The 22,474-nt window shown below is 39.5% G+C and overlaps 2 protein-coding genes across 2 annotated transcripts in view; both read left to right on the forward strand.

Annotated features, from left to right (window-relative positions):
* NWD2 (NACHT and WD repeat domain containing 2) overlaps positions 1–13,521 on the forward strand; it is a 58,767-nt gene extending 45,246 nt beyond the window's left edge. The window contains exons 4-7 of the mRNA XM_064449275.1: positions 3,319–3,522; positions 5,209–5,353; positions 5,655–6,244; positions 7,860–13,521. Of these exons, the coding sequence (XP_064305345.1) occupies positions 3,319–3,522; positions 5,209–5,353; positions 5,655–6,244; positions 7,860–11,795 (4,875 nt within the window). The 3' untranslated portion in view covers positions 11,796–13,521. The remainder of the gene's footprint in view (positions 1–3,318; positions 3,523–5,208; positions 5,354–5,654; positions 6,245–7,859) is intronic.
* A 5,596-nt stretch (positions 13,522–19,117) lies between these two features.
* Positions 19,118–22,474, forward strand: part of C4H4orf19 (chromosome 4 C4orf19 homolog) — a 43,327-nt gene continuing 39,970 nt past the window's right edge. Inside the window, exon 1 of the mRNA XM_064449276.1 lies at positions 19,118–19,311. The gene's annotated coding sequence lies outside the window, so the exon portion shown is untranslated. The remainder of the gene's footprint in view (positions 19,312–22,474) is intronic.

The raw sequence follows: 22,474 nt of genomic DNA on the forward strand, positions 1-22,474 counted from the left end.
AGGGGAAAAATCTGTGGCAGTTGGTGCTGGTATAATCTCTGCAGCCACCTTTTTGCCATGGTCGACTTTTTAAGTTCTAAAACGAAATGTTTTAGCACATTTAGATCCTTACGTGGTGTTCAACTGATGTGCTCTTTTCTTGGTATAGCTGTTAGCTTCAGGCTCTCCTAAACACTAGATGTCATCCATAACAAGCTAGACTGAGTTTTCACCTTGCAGTGCAGTCACCTTGCTCAGACTTCCCTTTCCTCCACACATCCTCATTCCTTTTCTTCCTAGTACTATACATGTGTTATCTTTTAAGATTAACCTTAAAACTTTTCCATAAACCACAACCAAACAAGAAGAGAATAAATACCTCAAAGCAAAATTATACAAGGCTTATTTTGTTGTTTATTAAGCTTTATGGATGCTTGCTGCCATCATCCCAGATGGAGGTCACTCTTGTCTGTGTGATTCCTCTTCTATGTATGTCTGTTCTTCCCTCAGGTAATGCTAGGCATCTAGCAAAATACTAGCAATGCCATCTATAGCACCAAAGTATACCATGATACATGTATGTCCCCTACTGTTTAACATCTGATTTTAAAAAATTTGAAGGCTTTCAAATAGTGTTTGCATAGGCCTCCATTTTCCTTAAAAGCTCATGATGCAGTCATCCACAGTGATTCTAGTATTCTGATCGCGGCAAAGTTCCTTTTAATTGTGTTTTGCTGTAGTAGCCAGGAAGATGATCCCTAATACAGGATTATTTACATAATGTCTGTTGCAATGAGGGAAAAGATACAAGAAAAAAAATCCCTCTTTTAATTTTAAAGTACTGCCTTTCGTTATTTACCTATAGTACAGTGGAGAGAGAACAGCACAAACTGTACCAGAGAAGCAGAAAAGTACACAGAATAATTCCAAAACAAATTTAGTTGATTAAATGCAGTACATTAAAACCAGACATTTTAATGTTGACATTTTAGTATTGTTAATGAAGGGCCCAGCTATTGATCTTTGCTTGGGCAACCATCTATTGAATCTACTGGACTTAAATTCAGAAAAACTGTAGCCTAATGAATTTCAAGCAATAATTGCTATACAATGTAATTGCAAAATTTGCATAGCAAAGCTCCTCTGAGAGAAATTTATGACATTTCTCCATCAGTCTGAATGTGCAAAGGCTTGCAATTCAGCAGGATATGAGTTATTAACCTCACTCAAACAAACAGGGAAAATAATATTATATTTTGTTTAACCTCTGCAGCTTCAGAATTCCAAAATTATAGGGCTCTATGAATAGAACAGAAGGGTAAAACTTCAAAATTTTCCCTGGTTATCTCATTATGTGAAGCAATGTAGCTCTCTCTATGAAGGGAGCTACTAGTTAGAATGATCACATAGAAAAAATAAATTCACATAGTAAAAATACTGGATCATAAAATTATTATTTAATTCTAGTTAATGAACACATTTGTTCCTTTCTCCTGACTCCTTGATGTGCACCGTGAATGAAGCTGGTGTGGGATGTGAATGGGCAGCCAGGCAAACCCATCTTTCCCTCAGTGCCTCTCTACTGGAGTGGCTTCTTGAAGGACTTGGGTGCTGGGACTTGTCAGAGACTGAAACCTGGACTATATGAACTATCACAATTCTTACATTCCTTCATTTCTCCTAAGCAGTGGACAGACATTGACTTGTCCTGCCCACCAGCTCTTTGTCACTACTCCTCTGATGGAGGATGCCAACCGCTTGCCATCAGAGCCAGCACTGTAGTTTATGTGAGCTCTTCCTAACCTGCTCCAGGCAAAAATCAGTCAGGATAGTTTACGCAATGTGAACTGTGGTCTGAGCTAACTGAGATGGGTTTGCCTGAAAAAGGTTAGGAGGTGTTCACATGCACTTCTCTGATGTCTCTGCTCTGAGGCTACAGCATCTAGCATGATAAGCTGTTTGAGTACCTTTTGCCAACACAACTGGATTCAGAAAAGGGGTCTGCAGATTCAAGCTTTTATCATCAGTGAAGCACCCTTCATCATCATCGGTTATTGATTTTCAGGGATTAGTTACAGCTGGAAAAGTTTAACACAGCTCATTATGATGAGTGCTTTAAAAATAATGAATATTTAGGCTTTTATTATTTACAAAGAGGTCATTTATATTTTTAGGGTACTACTGTTTTGCATTAACATTACTAAGAGATCTCTCTGATTGAAATCAAGATGCTGATACTGTTGGTTCCTCTCCACATTAAGTACTCCTCATTAACTCAAAATCTTTACTGACTACATTTAAATGAGGAAAGAAATAAAAAATCCTACTTTAAAGGAAGTGAGAGTTCTCACTGATTTCTGTGAACCAAGATTTGAATGCAGAACTAAGCTGATGACCACAAATTTGAAAAATTTTGTCAAAAGAATGCAGGAATGTCCTGCAACTCTATCTTCTATAAAGTTTTTCCCAATCCTTTTTTATAAATTATTTATTGACAGCAAACTAAAGAAATAAAATTATAAAAATTTATTCAGAGCATCTCAACCAATATTTTAATCCTCAGTTTTGAAGGTGAAAAATCTCCTATGCCACAGTTTAAGAACTGACTTCCACAAACCTTTGCCTGTATACAAAATATGTGTATTTAAGAACTATAATTTCTGTTTCTCTTTGGTATTTGATCAAAACTGTCTTTCCTTGCTCCACTGTTCATTGAGGGGACAGCTACTGGAGCAAAGACATTGAACATTTTTGCAACACGGAATATGAGACAGCAAAGCAGCTTGTGGTTCTGCCACATTGATCCTTGGTATTGCTGGTATAAACCACATTTTTAATAATACCCATATGAGCTGTACATAACATCAGTCTTCTGTTCCATTACTGTGGAAACTAAGAATAAAAGCAGAGGTAAACAATCCAGAGATGCATCGTTATCCCAAGTCCAGAGAAAAGGATTTCCACATTTGCTTTTGCATGTGAAATTAATGCCAAACTGTGACTAATGGGAATCAATAATACATGAGTCAATACTGTGCTAAGAAAGTATTTGGGTATTTTTTAATTTATTCTTTTGAATACTTTAGTATTTTTATTACCAGTTAATAATAAGAAAGACAATGCATCTACTTGAAATTTTACCAAGTTATCATAGTAGGATGCAGCTCAGTACAGTACCCTCCACAGTACTTCATCTTACACTGTATCTGTTTCCCTTCTTAGTAATTTCAAAGTCATTAAACTATTACCACACTGATTTTTATGAAATTCAGATTCTGAGGACGGATTTTGCATAATTAAAAAGAAAAATTTAATCCCTACTTTCCTGCAAATACACAGGGCCTATTGGGAGAGAAGTATGGGAACATCCGAATACCAGGGGAAGTTGAGTCAGCAGAATTTGAAATGATCCTGGATGCTGCTGTAGAGGCCAAGCTAGAGACACGGATTTTAGAAGAGTGGTACTGCAGGGATGAGAATGCAGTGCCACCAGCGTATTACCTCAGACCAAAATCTGAAATGCTGAAGAACTACCAGAACACGGTAAATCATAGTCACCTCCATTCAAAATCCTTCTCTATCAATTACAGTGGTGGACAGTCCCCAGGGTCATGAGTCCTGTATTGATGCGCTCTCTGATAACAGCCAGAGCAAGTGGCTCTGGTAGTCATTCACGACCTGTTGGGGCTAGTGGGACTGTTGTACAGATTTCCCTTCCCCGATGTTGGAATAGGGAGCTAAGGCTCTCCTGCCCTGATATTATGCTTTTGCTAGATTTCAGTGAACAGGATTAGCAGAGGAAAGACATGTTTTCCTTCTATCACCACACATGAAAGCTCTTTAACAGTCAAACAAGTACTTAGTGCTGTCCTGAGACAGATGTCGTGCTTTTAACTTATTAACTGTATACTAACAGAAGATTTTTTGAACACTGCTGATTACCATTTTTAAAACGAGCATTTGTCTTTAGTTGATGACAATAAAAACTGTATATTACCCAGGCTCAGTTCTACCCTCCTACACATCCTATATACCCAAGGAGAGATTTCAGTGTACAAAAAGGGAAGTCCTTAACAGAGTATTCACTTAATTTTCAGTGCATACTGTATTATACAAGAAAATGAAATTAAAGCATTATACTGCATTTAATTTTTGTGTAGCAGAATGTTTTCTCTGTTGCATGAAAAAAACATTGAAAACATGAAAAACAGACACAGAGTTTTAACAAGTTGAAGACACTATAATGTGGCCAATTCTGAAGTATTGATCACAAGGGAGAAAGCAAGTTTTGCAACTTTGCATTGTTTTGCTAATGCCCACAGTATTCCTTTCAATAAAGCTTGGCTTTTTTGTTGTTAACACTTTGTACGTTTCCTCAAGCTACTGATACACAGGAGTAAGTAAGCTGATGTTCATAACTTTAAGCTAACATAGATTTACATCTCATAAGCTCACAGGAAGTAATAAAGGATACACAGCTCTGAACATGTCAATAAAGAGTTGCCAGCAAGCTTATACTGGAGGATCTTCTTTTTCCTATTACACCCTCCAGGAAAACTGGAGACCCCTTAAACACTTCATCTGCAATAAGTGATGCAGCAGTGATTCTCAGCTGCCTCAGAAAAACCTCCATCGTGGCAGCTGAGAGAAACCATCTGAAAGGATTAATAAGTTTACGTTAGAGACCCTCTGATGACAGTAAGATTACTGTTACTACAGCAATGAATGAACAAAAGTAATGTCAGATATAATCCCATGTTTTTCAAATATGGTAGCTCATATAAGGTGCTTAATTACAGGTACCAGGAAGCTCATTTTCAGTTTTGAGATCCAAGTTTATTATTATTGTTGTTGTTAATAATAATAATAATACTTCTCATTAAACAAGTGATAATTTTAGCAGTATTACTGCTGCGTTATTATCATTATTTCAGGTTTGGTTCTCAAAACCCACTTTCTATCAAGGTGTTATTGGTCTTATACTTAAAAAATATTTTATTAGCTGTCTACAGTAGGAGTCAGGAAATACTCAAAGTAACTAACTTTTATAATTCTACAATTGAATACAGTATGATTATCTGCAGTATAAAAAGTTGAACTCATTTATTTTTAGTGTATGTGTTTCTCAGTCACCGTGTTATTTATGACTACTGAATATTAGACTTTTACTTTCTGAAGTTGTAGATGTGTGTATTACAGCTACTGTTTAACTATGGATATTTTTAAAAGATGGAATCTTCTTCAAACTCTATGAATGAGAACAAGTGGCAAGATATATCAGAAGAGATTAAGAAGATTTTTAAGACTGCTGTGAAATTGCTGTATGAGAAAGGAAAAATGAAACACAGCCAAGCAAAGAGATATCTTTCCTCTGGTAAAGTTCAGACTAACTATTCCTATATATTCATTTATTACCTTCTCTATCAACCTTTCCACAAACATGAAAATATATTTCTGTTGGCATTTCTGACATAACTGAAGAGAAAAAAATGTTCATTGTGCTTGCTTGAGACCAAAACCTATACGAAAGCACACAGCAATTTTTCTGTGCTTTTTCTGTTTTTTACAGAAAACAGGCAATCATTTAAGAGTCTGCATGTTGGAAGTGGGGGATCTTCTTGAACTGTTTATAAAGAAAAGATAACAGAGACTCTGTGTTCTCTTTTCATCCTCAGCTATTGAAGATGAACTTGATTTTGCCTTGGGTAAACAAACACCAGCTTTCCTAAAGAAGTGTGTTTGCTACATTCGGAAAATTGCCAACATTGAGCGTTTCGTTAAAATTCCAGAGATGGGAAAATACATGGATGTGGTACATACAGCTGGGAAGTTTCTACGAGATCCTGAAGCCCATGAGAAACTGATCAAGCTCAGGGATGAATTCATTCCTACCATCGTTGCATCATCCAATCTGAGAGTGTACACATCCGTCACCCACTGTGACATGAAACTGGGCTACTCCCAAGAAGTGGAGAACCATTACATTGAAGGACTTGGTAAACAGTTCTATGAAGACATGATTGATATCATCCAAGCAACAGTGCAGCAGAATTTTGACACCGAGACAGACTTGCTGTACGATGAAGTTCTTCAACACTCATCGCTATGTAAAACGTACTCCACTTTTTATGAATATAGATGTGAGGCATTAAACATAGTTCACAAGTACGTTCTACCTAGCAAAACAGGACACATTAACCCTCTTATCATATATGGAGGACCATGCACAGGGAAGACTCTCTTACTAGCCGAAGTGGCAAAGAAGGTAAATAAATACATAATATGGTGATGTTAGGAGCATTGGTATGTAAGGGCCATCTTAGTTTTCATTCTTCCTTTTGTCAACAGATCTGATATCAGCCCTCAATATATAAAATAAAACAAATTAAAAGTATATTCTGCATATTATTGTACACGTATTCAGAAAAAGACTTATCTTTTAATGATGTCTCTGCATCATGTGCTTAGCCAAAACAAAAATACTTTATCAGAGCTCTTAAAAACCTAATAGGAATCATTATATTTTTGAATTAACAACACGTATTTTAGAAGGATCTCTTTCCCTCTTTTTCCACTGAGGTCCTATGAATCTGGAGCCATCTAAACATCAGATGCTGTTTTTAGTCTTATTCACAAATACAGCATGTCTTTCCAAGTCAGGCCATCTTATGTTCACATCAGAAATTATTCCAGAATTAGTCTCATACACTGGCTACAAATACACTTGCTACAAATCTATCTGTAATAACCTGCAAAAATACCTGTACTCATTTATCTGACATATGCTGTTTAAGTCATTGAGCTGTGTACTACAGGGAGATGAGTGAAACACTTTGTGCAAGGCAGGACCAGATGCAGAAAAAGATGAGGCTGGCATCTCTAAGCCTAATTCTCCAGCCGGGAGTCACAACTTTGAGTTCCCTGCAGGGTGCTCAGAGAATTTAGCACAGTGGGCTGGGAAACAGCCATTTCAGCCAGAAGGAAATGGAGAAGGGAACAATAATGTTGAAAAGTCTGCATCTTTCCCAAATGTGGCTTCCTATAGATTCACATTAGTTGCGTATATGAAATTGAGATTTGCAACTCAAGATCTCATTTCAGATCTGAGTACATAAGTAAACCTAGAGACTCTGGTTACACTTTTCTGTTAAAATATTCTACAATAACTTAAAGCGAGGTGAGAAGGCTTAGCAAGTAAGAGAAGTGAGTGTGTTAGCCTGCACAGACTGAGAGGATTTAAAGCCACATTCCTCACTTGCTTAGAGTATGCTAACCAAAAGAACAGCAAGAGATACTTTTTACCCCCTGTGGCAGTGTGTAAGAGCAAAAGTCACAGGCACACCAAGACAGAGCATGCTTCTGTGGTCCAGGAATAAAGGTAACGGGCTAGTAAAGGGTAATCTGTACTCTGATCCCTGTCCTCCAAAACCGTCAGGGTATGCAGTTATACTCAGCTGGGAATCAATGTTAAACGAGTTTAGGTGGCAAGCTGGTCTGCCTGGCCAAGGATGACATTGCTTAGTGTCTAAGGAAGTTTATTAATACGAGAATCTACCTACTGACTTTCGGAAGTGAGACACAGATTTTGCAGAGTACACTGGGATTTATAGACTGCATTCTACTTATGTCCCCTTAGACGTAAGCCTCTTTGTGGATCTGAGTTTTCTTGTTTTGGGATATTACCTGTGCTAAATAAAGATGACATATGATATGAATTTCATTCAGTGCACATAAATCAAACCAGGCTTGAACTCTGCCTGTGAAAGCATTTCCATTCAACCGCTAACATTTTTAAATGTTTATATATAGGCAATCACTGTTTATAAACTCTGTTACTGTGTTTCATTTAGATATTAACTAAATTATGCTCTATATTCTAGTCCTATTCCTGGTTGCAAGAAGAGATGGGACCAGATTCTGACCCTGTGGTAGTTATAAGGTTTTTGGGATCCACTGAAACAAGTACAGATCTGAAGAATATACTTCAAAGCATTTGTGAACAATTAGCAGTCAACTATCGTTGCCTCGTACAAAGTTACCCAAAAAAGATTCATGACCTTCGGGACTTGTTCATCAACCTCTTGAATGAGTCTTCATTTCACAGGCCTCTGGTGATAATATTCGATGCCCTAGAACAGCTAACAGATAGTGATGATGGTAGGAAGCTCTGGTGGCTTCCCATTCACCTTCCTCGTTCAGTACGGATAATTTTGTCAACACTGCCAAACAAGCATGGGATCCTGCAAAAACTGAGGTGCCTTATTCATGAAGAAGACAACTACATTGAATTGACTGCAAGGGACAGAAAGATGTGTAGCCAAGTACTGAAACATCAGCTGCTGCGAGTTAAAAGAAAAGTAACATCAGGGCAACAAATCTATGTCAATGAAGCATTCTCCAAGTGCACACTGCCTATGTTTGTGAACTTAACCTTCGGAGAGGTCAGGAACTGGAGATCTCACAAAGATGTGGATGAGTCCTCCCTCCGTGTCACTGTCCATGAAAGCATAGAGCAGTTGTTTTGGTCACTGGAAAACAAGTGTGGGTCAAGACTATTGTCAAGAGCACTTGGCTACATCACTATGTCCAAATCTGGCCTGAGTGAAATGGAACTGGAAGATATTTTAGCCCTTGACAACACCGTTATGTACGAGCTGAGTGAGAGCGTCAGAGAAAGTAACCCACTGAGAATTCCATATATATACATTGCGAGGCTTAAGGAGGGCTTACAGGGGTACTTGATAGAGCGACAGGTGAAAAATGTAACGCTGCTTCTTTGGGCAAATAGGCACTTGCAACTAATTGCCCAGAAATTGTACCTGCACAATGAAGATGATTTACATGAAATGCACACAGTCATGGCAGAGTATTTTCTTGGTGTTTGGTCAGGTGGACGAAGAAAACCTTTTTACAGCAATGACCAATATCTGAATGGTTGTCCTGACCATGACAGTAGAGGCCTGAACGAGGATGAAAAGCACTACATGGATCAGACTGCTTTTGACAGGCAGGCACCTGATCAGCCATGGGTCTTTCAGTGCAATCCATTAGAGCCTGATATCTTTTTTATCAATCACAGAAAAATGACAGAGCTTATTCATCACTTGACAAGATGTGGAAGAACAGATGATCTTCTGTATGGAGTTATTATGAACTTCAGCTGGCTGTATACCATGATTAGAATAGGGCAGTTCGATAAAGCACTTTCTGACATAGAACTAGCTTACACCTATTCGCAAGAAAAGGAGCTGAAATTTCTGGCTAGTACCCTCCGCAGTATAAAGTTCAAAGTAGTAAAATACCCAGGTTCTCTCTCTGCTGAATTGCAGCAGAGGCTTCTCCCAGTAGTAAGTTCATTGCCCAAACTCAGACATCTCCTCTTAGAATGTGACAAAGATGGACCCAAGTACTGCTCTATCGTCCCTTTGCATTCCTCCATGGATGTAACTTACAGCCCCGAGCGCCTGCCGCTGTCATCCAGCTGCATGCATGTCACTGAGATTTTGCCTACTTTTAATCCCAGCACAGTTATTGCTGCTTTAGAAAATGGCTCCATCAGCACTTGGGATGTAGAGACCCGCCAGTTACTAAGGCAGATTACGACAGCTCCATCTGTTATCTTAGGGATGAAGCTTACTAGTGATGAAAAGTATCTTGTAGTGGCTACAACAAAAAACACTCTTTTGATATACGATAACATAAATTCCTGTCTTCTGTCTGAGGTGGAAATTAAGGGGTCAAAACATTGTGGAATTGGGGGGGGGCCCAGTTTTATAAATGGGTTTACATTATCAGTCAACCATGCGCTTGCTTGGCTGGAGGCCAGCAAAGACGTTACTGTAATAGATCTGCTTTACGGTTGGCCTCTCTATCACTTTCACTGCTGGTATGAAGTGACCTGTGTGCAGTGTTCTCCAGATGGGGTTTATGCGTTCTGCGGACAGTACTTGAACACTGCGACCATTTTTCACTTGGGCAGCGGAGAGAAGCTGGCCACCGTGACCTCTGAATTTTCTGGTGGATTTGTGAAATTCCTTCTCATTCTGGACACAGCCCAAGAAATGGTGATGGTGGACAATGAGGGTAGCCTCTCTGTTTGGAATACCGAGGAAATCGCGAATCCCCAGCTTACAGATGACTTTGACTGCAGGAGAGAAGACAGTGAAGTTGTCAGCATAGAGCTTTCTGAAGACCAAAGTGCAATTTTAATTTGTAAGGCTCTCAGCATTGAACTTCTTGACACTCATGTGTGGAAGGTGGCTGAAAAGTTTAGAGCTAAACACAATGAGCGCTTTATATCTGCCGTGTTGTCCAAAAATGGCAACTGTATAATTGCTTCAATGGAAAATACCTCAGCCATTTTTGTGTGGAGAAGAGATACGGGACAGTGTATGGCAAGCTTACAGGAAATCTCAGGAACTATAGTCAGGCTAATTAAATCAAATCATCATAACGTGCTGCTATCCTTATCTACCAGTGGTGTCCTTTCTATTTGGGATATAGACATCATAACTGCTATGTCCAATATTGACAAATCTGGCAAGCCGATCCAAAGACTGGTGTTGCCAGCCAGAGGTGAATTAATATACACATTGGATGGATCAGATTCTGTCCATAAGTGGAACTTCAGCACTGGATTTATTGAAGCTGTGTTCAAGCATGAAGGCATTGTTGAAAACTGTGTGCTGACCTCTTCTGGAGAGATAATGGTTACATCAGATGATAAATGCAGCCAGTATGTATGGCACACTGTTAGTGGTGAAAATGTCTTTCGCATTAATGGACAAAAAATCTCAGAGCTAATGATTACTCATAACGATCAATTTGTAGTCTCTCTCTGCGAACAAAATGCATCCAGAGTTTGGCGACTGGCTACAGGACATAGGGTTTGCAATATTTTAGTTGCCTTACAGAATGCATTTATAACAACTGCAAATACATTCGTAGTCGGAATGGCAAAGAATAAAGTGTTGGCAGTGAGTCTCTGGACAGGCAGTATAACCAAGAAGTTTTGCTGCGATGATGGTGCAAGCATTGTGGATATTAAGCTGATACCAGACTGCCCGGATATTATAGTATTCATAACATCTACTGAAACTGTGAACATCTGGAGCCTAACAGAGGAAGTAATCTGCAGACGTGTACAGTTGCCTACCAATTTCTTAAAAAATTTGGAAGACTTTGAAACATCCCCAAATGGGAAGCTAGGAATTATAACCCGTGGTGATGAGAACATTAATGTGCTTGATTTATACAGTGGAAAACTTCGCGTGGTTCACGCTCCAGGTGTCATCTGGCGGCAGAGGCTGTCTCGGGATGGCCGCTATCTTGTGTACATCTGTTTTCGCAGTGAAGAAGATGATGACAATGGTGCGGTCTCTAGTTTAATAGTAATGAGGCTAGCGGATGGCAAAAACATCGGTGCCTGTTCTCTTTATAAAACTCCCACTTTTCTTGCACTCTCACAGAGACATTTAAATATTATTATTGGATTTGATGATGGAAGTATAGGTACTTACACTGTAGTGGATCGAGTCGACGCTGCACTGAAAATCAAAATTGCTACTTCAAACAGCCGTCAGATTTTCAACAACACAACACAAGTGATTAGGCCAAAATGTCACAATTATAGCTTCAAAGTAACTGCAGACTGCATTTGGAGGGAATCAACGGAAGTGTTTGCAAGGGACAGCCCCATTACAGTTACAGAGCCTGAGGTGAGTGAAGCAACACCAACCAAAAAACACAACTACTGTTATGAGAAAGTGTGCTCAGCCATAGATTGCAGAGGACACAGTTTTGCTGCTGACAACTGAGTAACCGTCTGGACTAGCTTATCTGAATAATAGTATACATGCATAGATCTATATTCTGAATTCACGTAAAAATCAGTGCATTTCTTGGAAGACAGACAGAAACAGCAGAGGGCAGACCAGCTGGTTTTTCCTCAACAAATATTCTTACATTTATGTAAACAAAAAAAAGCAAACATAAAACAAATGGCCTGCAGGGTTTTTTAAATTTCGGAATACAAGGTTCAGTCCAGGATTTCACCAGGGCCTTGATTAAAAATTTCTAGCAATACTATAAAAATTGTTATGCTATTACAGAAGTTAGGTGATCTTATCTGGGATTGACAAACTCTTTTAACTAGAACTAAAGGTCCACATGATTGGTGAGAAGAGCCAGACCACTATTTTATATACCGAGTCACCTAGATGGGTCTATAGCTAACAGCCAACTTTATACCCACTTGCAAAAATGTGTTTTTCTGCTTGATGGTGCAATGACAAGATGTCACCTGCCAACCTGGAACACTTGATACATTCCATCATCATTTAAAAAATACCTACTTTTTTTTAATTGGGATTAATCTTTGGGTTGAAAGGAGTAGGTGCCATCAGCTGCAAACATGTCAATGTGTGGGCTGATAAGTATTTGTTCACCTCAATGAATGGACTGAAAGATTATTTTTTTTTTAATTGCATGCAGGGATTTCAGGTTTCTGTATTGTGATAAAAATGATAAAAACCTAGGTCATAAAAGGAGTATAGGGTTTGGGGGTTTATTTTTTAGTTTGGGGAATTTTTTCGTCTTCACAGTGTGTATTAGTACAGGTCATAATGAAAACTTTTTTAAAGAGAAAGGGTGTTACAGATGAACAGTTAAACACATTAATTTCTTTATGTTAAAAGGTTGCTATCCATTTTGTTGTAAGCAAGTCTAAAGTATCTCCTATGTCTCCAAAGTAATCTCAACACAAAGTTTTCAGACATGCCATGTATTTATCCTGATAACATTTGCCTTACTATGATTTCTGTTCTTTCCCATGGTAAATACAGATCAGATGACCAAACACTCTGGGACTGCTTGTATATGTGCTGAAATACTCCACTAAATGTAAAGGCTGTCCAAAGGTTCTTTACTGGTCCAATTTGTAATGGATTTTTCTTACTTCCACATACTTACAAGCTTTACTTTCTGCTTTAGAACTGTTCTGAGCCTTTTGTACAGTTTTACCAGTTTCAAGGCAGAAATTGTGAAATAATGACAAATGCTTTAAAAAAAAAAAATCACATTTTGCCCAATTAAAAAAAAACACTGGACAACATTTGAAAGAATAAGAAGATTTTTCCCTCCTTAGATATCTTAAAGTTGGCACACCTGAATTTTTTTCAAATCATTTAAACAAAACAATTTTATTTTTAAAATCAGAACTCCATGCCACAAATTTCCCAGAAATGAATGCTAAGCTAGAACTTAATGTAGTGTGTGAATGTTCAATGTACAAGCCAGTATAGTATATTAAGTGACTTGAATGATTTTTCCTAACTTGTTTGCAACTAATAGATCATATTGAATGTTTTTATGTAAACTTTGTATTGTTGGGAAAATCTACCCAATCAGAGATTTATATTTTCATAAATGTCAAATTTAGTTAAATTTTGTTACCGAGTTGTTAAATTAGAAATCTATTGCAGTCTTCAAACAATATACAGTCTTGTGTATGCATTGTTTGTACTAATAAACTAAGGAAACAGATTTGTGTGTGTCCCTTAATTTTAGGGAAATTCTGGCCAAGGGGCACAAGGCATTTGCAGCTCCCATTAGCCTGTATTTAAACAATTTTAAGGGATATATTTGTAAGGAAAAATTCCAGTTTTTTCACACTTCAGTTAACTAAATCAGGCATTCAAACCCCAATGAAATTCACACACACACAAAAAATCCATGCTTAGATGCCACTTATAACTAGATTGCATACTGCCAGCGTGCAAGTCAGCAGACACAAAGGCTTGTGTAATCTACCCAGTAGAAAGCTCAGAGAAGAGGTGGGCACCTGAAATCCCACTCCCCTTCAGACCTTTGAAGCTACAGGAAGGTACTGTGGGATCCACATCTCCCAGGATCCTGTCCTGAAGGTAAGCAACTTCCACCTTCTTTGAAACACTGGGCATGACACACACATTTCAGCTTTAAATTCCTTGTGCATAACCTGCATGATTTTGGAAAGTTAGTTCCTTCATTATATTGGAAGAGTAAAAATACATCTCCTCTCTGCCAGGAGAGTGACTGACTTTGAGCAGTGAAGGAGTATAACAGAAACAAAGCAAAACAGAAGCAGAGAAATGTTCTTCCTTTTTGGGAAGCACTACCAGAGCTCAGCTGGTCCCAGCTCAGCTGAGTGGCTTATTGATAAGAGTACCCAGACTTGCTCCTCTTGTTTTCTGGCTCAATGAACTTTGTGGTCTTCTGCACAGTGGCACGGCTTCCTGGGGCAGGAGGTAGTCCCCCATGAAACAGGATCGGCCCAAAAGTGAGAGCAGTTTTCCCTTCATCTTGGGTCAAAGAGGGAGTTGATTTTAGGCCTCGTCTAGTTGGTCAAAGGAACAGACTGACACATGAAAGCAGTGATGCTTTATATAAAAAGGCATGGGTGTTCTTGTCCTGCTTTGAGTATTAGTCTGTTATGTTCTAACCAAGGACTGCAAGAGTGGGGCAGCACTACTATTTTTCTTAACTCTAAAACAACGAGAAAGACGCACATGAACATGAGTTCTGATCCACTTAAGCACTTCAGCCAAGCATTGGGTTCCTAATCTCACTGAAGGATGCTGATTAAGTCTTGTCCCTCCTCATAGTTTATGTCTTAAAAGGTAAACTATCTCATTCAGCTTTCTGAACATATTTCTCAGGGGTCAGACTCCTCACACTGAGCCTAAACAGCAGACACAGGTTTCTGAATGGCATTAGGCTGCTACTGCAAGAGTGAGCGCTCCGTAACCCCTCAGAAATCTGTCCCCAAGTATGTCTATGCAGTGGTACAGTGACAAAGGAGTTTCTCTAATAATGAGCCATGCAAATGCCAAGTGCTCTTCTACCCCTACATAGGAAGAGAGCAATTTACCTTCTTTTAAGGAGCACTATTTGCATATCTAGAACAAAGCTTCCATTTATTCTTTATCTAAAGTGCATCAATAAGCAGGCTCAGATGGGGTCCATATTTTCTGACACAGAAGATTCTAGGAACAGGCTGTAGCTGCAAGAAAGCTTTAGAGGGGAATTAGCCGGAAATTCTTTGGCAGACAAAGGTAAGCCAGAGGTCAGCTAGAAAAAATATTTTTATCAGTCATTTCCTTTGCACCACAGCTGGGGAATGCACAGCCCATGACTTCATTTCATACAGCCTGTGGCCATTCGACTTTTTTCACATTAATATCAGATAACATCAAAATGTGAGTTAACATGTAGCCTAGAAAAGGCATTCAGGTTTCAGTGGTTCTCCATGCTGCATACTCAAGCCCTGTTCATAAACCTGTGGAAACAGAAGTTCTAGCCATCTAGCAATGGGAATTTAAAGCAAAAGTCCATCACTAAAATGGCTTTCATATGCAGAGGGGACTATTTCAGTCCAAACCAGCCTAAAATCCTGAGATTTTGTCCTTTGTCAAAAACTTCTTAGGTGTATCTGTATAAATAAATCATAAAATGGGCCCTTTGGGTCATTACCATTAGGCTATTAGCAACAATCTGCATTGTTTTTTGTTGATTAAGGATTAAAAAATACCTGTTTTAACATAAATACTAAGACTGCAAAAGGACACAATTCTGAAATCTATTTTTATTTCTTACAGAACCAAAGACATCTTACTTTTTCATACATTATTTTTTTAATGTAACCATAAAATTAATTATGTAATCATCCAAATGTGGACTAGGGCCTTTCGATAGTTTTGCTTATCAAGGATTTGTTATTAAGAATCATCAAGCATTTATGCTACAAATATGATCTACTTCAAAGTTCTTGTACCCTGTTGAAGTATCTCTTCCTGGAACGCCACATCACTGAAGGGAGAGTAATGAGCTACGTTTTTTTCCCCGTGGTTTACCTTTCCAGCCTGGTCACTAACCGCCCTTCCTTGCATTTAGGAGGTAGTCTTCTGACTTACGTGACGTGAAGTGATGCTCTCAGTGTGGGTTGTAATCACAGTCTCAGTTCTCAGTTTCAACAGGGGGGCCAAAGGCTGAAGGAATAGTCATCATGATCCTTCCCAGGACCAGATGAGGCATTTTATAATGTGCTTCTCCAGAAGGGACAGTTTGCACCACCACCCTTTTGTGAAAAAGGGACTTTCACTGTCAAGGACCACCTACACAGTGCTAAATTCACTTGAAAACATAGGCAAATAACCAGAAGAATATGAGGGAACATTTCCCCAAGATGTCTAGTCCAGCAGAATGTGCCCTTAAAACCACAAGTCATTCCCAAAGTGACTTAAAATTGGCCCCTAGCAAGCTCTTCTCCCTGCCTCCACTGCATCCCAGGCCCACGTTGCTGCTGCTCGCCAGGGTAGGTGATGCTCCCATCCCAACCCAGCAAAGCCCCTGATGTCTTCCCAGCCATGGTACACTCTTCACCTGCAGCGCCTGCCCTTTTGGCAGCACATGGGTCCCCTCTCCAGCCTCAGCAGGGAACATACAAAATCAGATTTAAGGCATGTTCACATGTTTCTGCTGTCACAGATTTCATGACACAATGCTGCCACACCAGCATGGATCTTACTTTTATGTAGCATATAACAGAGAAATAAAATCATCTCCCTGTTTTCATATGAGAGCTCTGATTCCACGTGCATTTCAGTCCATGTGAGAAAGCTTCTAGACTAAGATAGGTCTGCTCTGCATATTTAAAGTGAAATACACATACTTGCAAGGTGAGGGATGAAGCAAAAATCCAGACAAGCTGTCGCACAGATGAAAACAGAACATCCCAAAAGCAACAGGATGGTTTGCTGCCGTTTTTCTCCATTACTCTATTGCCTGTTAAATAAATTGCCTGGCACTTCTCACTAAGATCATGTTGACGATAATATCTGAAGTTACAAAGTTAACCTTTTGGACTATAATTTTTCAAGGCAGACTTCTATCTCAGCAGGAATATTCCCCAGAAAACCTCAGCCAAAATAGTCGGCTAAGGTACAAGAATGAGATTAGAGGAAAAAGAGGATTTCTGCAGGCTGAATGTCTCAACTACTTTTCCTTTGAAAAAACTATTGTCACACCTATGTTTTTGAACAAGGGCTATGGATTGGTGAGACAAGTGATCATTTCACGCAGGACATGTCTGTGAAAACCTGACAAACTATCAGCCTGAAAAGATCCCAGCAGTTTGCACATACTCATAGAAAACATCAGGTTTCAGGAGCAGTGCTACAAGAGCACAGCACGATCGGGACTGCAGGGGCTGGGGCAGAACTTCTCTACTACTGCAGAAACACTGGGTGTGGGTTCAAGAACCACAAGAATGAATAGTCTCTGGAATGCCAGAAATATGGTAGAAATAGGTATGAAAAGGGTCTCATGAGGCTGATGCGGAGACTAAGTATCAGGAGAAAGGGGGAGGCAGCCTTCCCAAGTTGCTTCCAGTGGCCTCCTGGCCTACAACACAGCTTTTCAACTGGGGTATTTCTCAGCCTGTTAGCTCAGCTCATTAGCCCAACCGCCATGAGGGTAATGGTAAAATACCACCAGGGGTATTTTACCCCACAGGGGCTGGCTGCAGCCTGCCAGGGCTGTAGGCTGGGTACGCAGCACATGCTGTGCACAGCATCACACTCCATGCTGCAGAGATGGCCCCTAGCAGTTTGCACCTTCTGCCTTCCTCACCTTCTCCAACAACTTGGGGATATGTTAGATGTTAGGCTGACAATTCTTTACTTACTCACCAAAGAGCCTTTGGGAGAGTTTAGCAAAGGTTTTGTAATAAGACATTTCCTGGCTTTCAAAGTTCATTTTCAGCTAACACTAAAAGCTTGCAGGAATTAAAAAAAAAAAAAAAAAAGAAAGAAAAACGTGCCAAAGAGCTGTTGTAGAGCTTTGCAGTTCCCTAGCTCACAGACTATAAATGATATTTGGCCTTTACGTTATGACATAGCTCTCTGCTTAAAATAAGCATATCCAAAGCAGCTTTTATTAATTTGTTGCTGGCATCCGTCTGGGGCTCGGGTGCATGGCTGGGTGGAGGGAGGCTGGGGCTAGGTGGCGCAGCCGAGCCTCTGCTCCCCGGAGCAGGGACCCACCTGCTCCTAGCCCACCGCTGAAATGAGTTTGACAGTCTCATCTTTAGCCCACTGCAGCACATACGAGGGGGAGCACGACAGGGCAAACCCAGCCCGCTGCTGAAGTGAGATTTTAGGAGGATACCTGGCATGAGAAAGGCAAGCAGGACGCCAGCACACCCCTTACACGGGGAAGGCAAGGATACAACCCCTGCCAGGCAGGGAGGCAACCCTAAATCCACCATTACTCAGGGTGAGAAGGGCACACCTACTCGTACGGCAGCTGAACCTCATATAACTGCTTCCGTGAGGCTTAACACCACAAACAAAGGATTTAGTAGAACATTTCCAAAGAACTATCGAGTAGGGTCTGTTAGCGCTGCTTTGGACACCCTTGGCTGTGACACACGTAGTTAGGTGATGCAGTGCTTGTGCCAGTTCTTTTCATGAGGGTTTGGGGTTTATTTTTTAGAGTTTCCAGGTACAGCAATATACATTAAAGATTACAGCTGGGAAACACCTGACCCAGCTGCTTGCAGGTATTGCCTAAGTTAAATCTTTCCTCCTGTACAGGGAACACTCTCCTAACCGGATCATGGCAGCAGACCACCTTTCATAGCACTTTTGGAAACACCACACCCAAACCAAAATGATTCCAGGAAAGCTGGCAACTTTCACAGGTAAACGTGATTCAATGCCTGCAAATACACCTTAGAGCAGGGTTTCTCCATAGAGCATCACCCAAAACAGCAGGGATTAAATATCATTGCTAGGCAAAACTACCTGATTTAACAGATGAACTTGCTGCCAAATCCTTCCAGCGCTGTTTGTAACATGGGGAGATTTAATTTTAAGAATATGCAAATGACATCATTCATACACTGACGGGCTCAGACTTTGTTGTGGTCGTTGTAAGCAAGTGTCCCAGAGGAAAAGGAATTACTTGGCACGTGTTCTTCCTCTTCTCTTTTTTCTAACCCTGACCAGAAAACAGTGAGCTCTATGAGTTCTTTATCCAGCTTGCAGGTAAAGGGTTACAGATTCTAGGAAGTATTAAATGCAAACTTTAAAGGATTTTATTTTCATCTACAGTCACATGATGCCTTAATACCCAATGACACTAACTACAGTGTCTCATTAAGAGGTCATGCAAACTCCCAAGCTAAACAAGGCATTCTTATATATTTAACATTCAAATGCAGAAGCCAAGCTAAGCCATGGAAGATTGTAATCAGAAAAAAGCTACACTTCCTGATCCGCACCAAAGCTACAGGTAGGAAAATTTCTTCTTCCTTTAAACTTGTAATGTTGTGCTTTCAAGAGAAACTGTTTACAGGGCATATTTTGCACTCTCTTCCTTTTTTAGCTTTCAAAATAGTCTAATAGTTTCATCCTGAAAATACCTGATCTCACTTGTTCCACCTGTTGCAGAGTCAGTATTGTTTTTATTCTCAGAAACACAGTTGGCTCAGCAGAAATCCAAGCAAGACAATCTTTTTAAACCAAATCATTAAAAAAATAATTTTTCAAGGATTTCTTAGTTATTGAAATATTTATGTTAGAGTATGGGGGTCAAAGAGGGAGTTAATGTGTCTTTGATGTCTGACACGGAAGGATTTAGAACTCTTCTGACTTTACTTATACTATGAATTGCACATTGTTTCAGTCACTTCAGTCAGAGTATTTTAACAGATGTGGCTTCCTTACTGAACTTACTCACTTTCTGATTTCCCCTCCTAGATTTTGGTGCATTCAAAAAAAAAAAAAATCTTACAAAAGCAAATGAAAGGCAGATGAGGAGGGTATTTCACTGCTCCATAAAAGGAGAAAAATTTACAAAATAGGGAGTAGGAGGAAAGTCAGTTAAAATCCAGTTAACTGAGAACTTAAATGATGTTAAAGCATATCCATTTTCACATGGAGAGATAAAGTTTCACTGACAATTACTGGCAATACTACAGTTCATTTTTTTACTTGTGCTGAAGGATTTTTCCAGGGTACAGTATTAGCATTTTTATCACTAAGATCTTGTTCTCATCACAGTTTTTCTTTAAACTGTAATTGTTTTCAGACAGCATTCTAAATACTCAGCATTTTAATCCCTTTATAGGAATTTAGTTAGAGCGACATTCTATAAAACTACAGAACCTGTATTTACTAGAAGATCTCTAGTGCATCACAAGATTTCCACCCCCTGGGGACTCTCAGCTGCACAAAAGCAGCAAGCGGTGTTTATTGTTTTACTGCTGCGACGGTTGGGCAGTGATTGCAAGCAATGATTTTTTTTCCTCAGTTTATTCTATAAAATCGATCTCTTTTTCTTCTTCGCATATAACACTAGGGGACACTAAAAAGCGGAAAATAATACCTAGAGCACCTTGCTTCAGATAAACTCTCAACTTTTTTTTTTTTTTTTTTCAAAGTGCTTTATCATTACCAGTACTTAAAATAAATTTGAGAAAATTTGATCCCAATCAAGTTTACCTGTAGTGCTTCAAAAATTTAATATTGTCATTCACTTTCTGGGTGACCATCTCGAAACTTTGTAGATCTAATGTTGAGGAGAACCAAGATCCTAGTATGGCCTAGTATGGTCAGTCTGAGACACCAAAACATCTTTTTAACACTTTAAAAGAACTGTTCTAAATTTACTATAACTGACCTCTGAACTTAAATTATTTACAAAAATCTATGTAGAAACTCTTGTAGATAAAGTGCTTATTTGCTAAGCTAAATTTAAAACTCAGGGGAGTGAGGGGAACACAGCAGCTCCCAGATAAACCACCATCCCATTACACAGGCTTTCACTGAGGAAGAGCGTCGCACCGGACACGCTCGGAACAGCCTGCCATGGCCACTCCCTTTTAAGAAATGTTTGTACAAATTGGGTGTGTTATGGTAAACCAGCACTTAGTAGCTCTGTAGTTAGATCTGTTGAAAGTTAATTAGGCAAAGTATTTTTTCTGGGTGGAAGGTAGGACAAACACTAAAGTTACTCTGTGCCCAGAAAGACAGAGGAGCCCTTGAATTAGAGGGAGCAGTAACTCCTTTCCTAAAGAAAAGGATACAAATGAGGCATTTGCCGTCTAGCACTCCAGCAGTTCAGTTGTCCTTTATACCCACAATTTTATATTCATGACAGGAATTTACACTGGTTTAATTATTATTTTTTTCCTGATTAAATAATCCAACGTATTCTCTTGCTTTGTCATATCAATATGGAGTCTAAAGCAGTGTTGCCCCATGAGGAGGACACACAAATCAAATACTTCCTGCTCATAAACAAGGGCAAGAAAGAGCTTCTTGGAAACTGAGGTTACTGGAAACCCAAGAAAGGTTTTTTCACTCAGATCTTGAGGTAAATCAAGCAAATAAAAATCAAAACACCACCAGAAGTTTGAAATAGTTTTCACCCCAAAATCAGAGCTAAGCCAAGTATTGGTCAAAAGCCAGTCCAGATCTTCCAAAAGGCTTGCAAATCTTAGGACATTTGTGCCAGAGTTAAGGCTAATACAGAAAATCATCAACCTGATGAGTTTTGTGCAGCTCTAGGTCAGTGGGAAGACAGAGCAAACCCTGCAATTGAAGGGAACTGTGGCTACCTTGGAAAGCCCGCTTGAAAGTGATTACTGAGCAAGGTAAACATTTAAGTGCTGAGGCCCTTCTCTAACTACACGGTTGTTAGTATCTGATCTCAAGGAAACAAACTTAAAGTATTTGCTCTCAGGCTTTACCGAATGAAAGCCAAAGAAAGCCTTTCTTTACATCTTTCAGGAAGAGACCGTCTTTTACTATGTTTGCACAGTATCCAGCTAAACACAGCCTCAGCATTTTCTACATCTTCCACTGATACGGTTTCACAAAAGACTTGGGGTCAGGCGGACATAACACACAACCCATTGAAACATGATGAAATGTAGTCAGGTAACAAACATTTGTTTGGAACTTATAATTCTGCCTTCAGACCCTGTTTATCTGACAAATATATGTGGTCACCTGTCAGCAGAGCATGTCCATGATTCCCACACAACAAAGTTGTCACGGGAAGGGCATGGCTAACGCTGAGCAGGAGGCCAAATCTCCACTCCTTAACCAGAAGCACCTCATTTAGCATCTGCTTGTGCTAGAGAAGTAACATCAACACTTCATGTCCAAGCAATGATGCATGGAAATCGTTTATTTTTGCTGAGCTACAGAAGAAGAGCGCGGGCAAGCAGGATGTGTTGCTAAGGAGAATCGGCATAAAACTGGATGTAGTTTTACTTATTGAAAGTTTGATATCCAAATGGGCAAAAAAAATTAGTTCTGGTAGAAAGGTCAAAAGGGATTATTGGGGGGAAGGCAGCAATTTTCCTGTGAGCTCTCCTCTGAGTCACTTTCACTTAGACATATGGGGGAACTTTAAAATTATATTAAGAGCTGAGTACATTGTTTGG

Source organism: Phalacrocorax carbo, chromosome 4, assembly GCF_963921805.1.
Source record: "Phalacrocorax carbo chromosome 4, bPhaCar2.1, whole genome shotgun sequence".
Taxonomy (NCBI): Eukaryota; Metazoa; Chordata; class Aves; order Suliformes; family Phalacrocoracidae; genus Phalacrocorax; species Phalacrocorax carbo.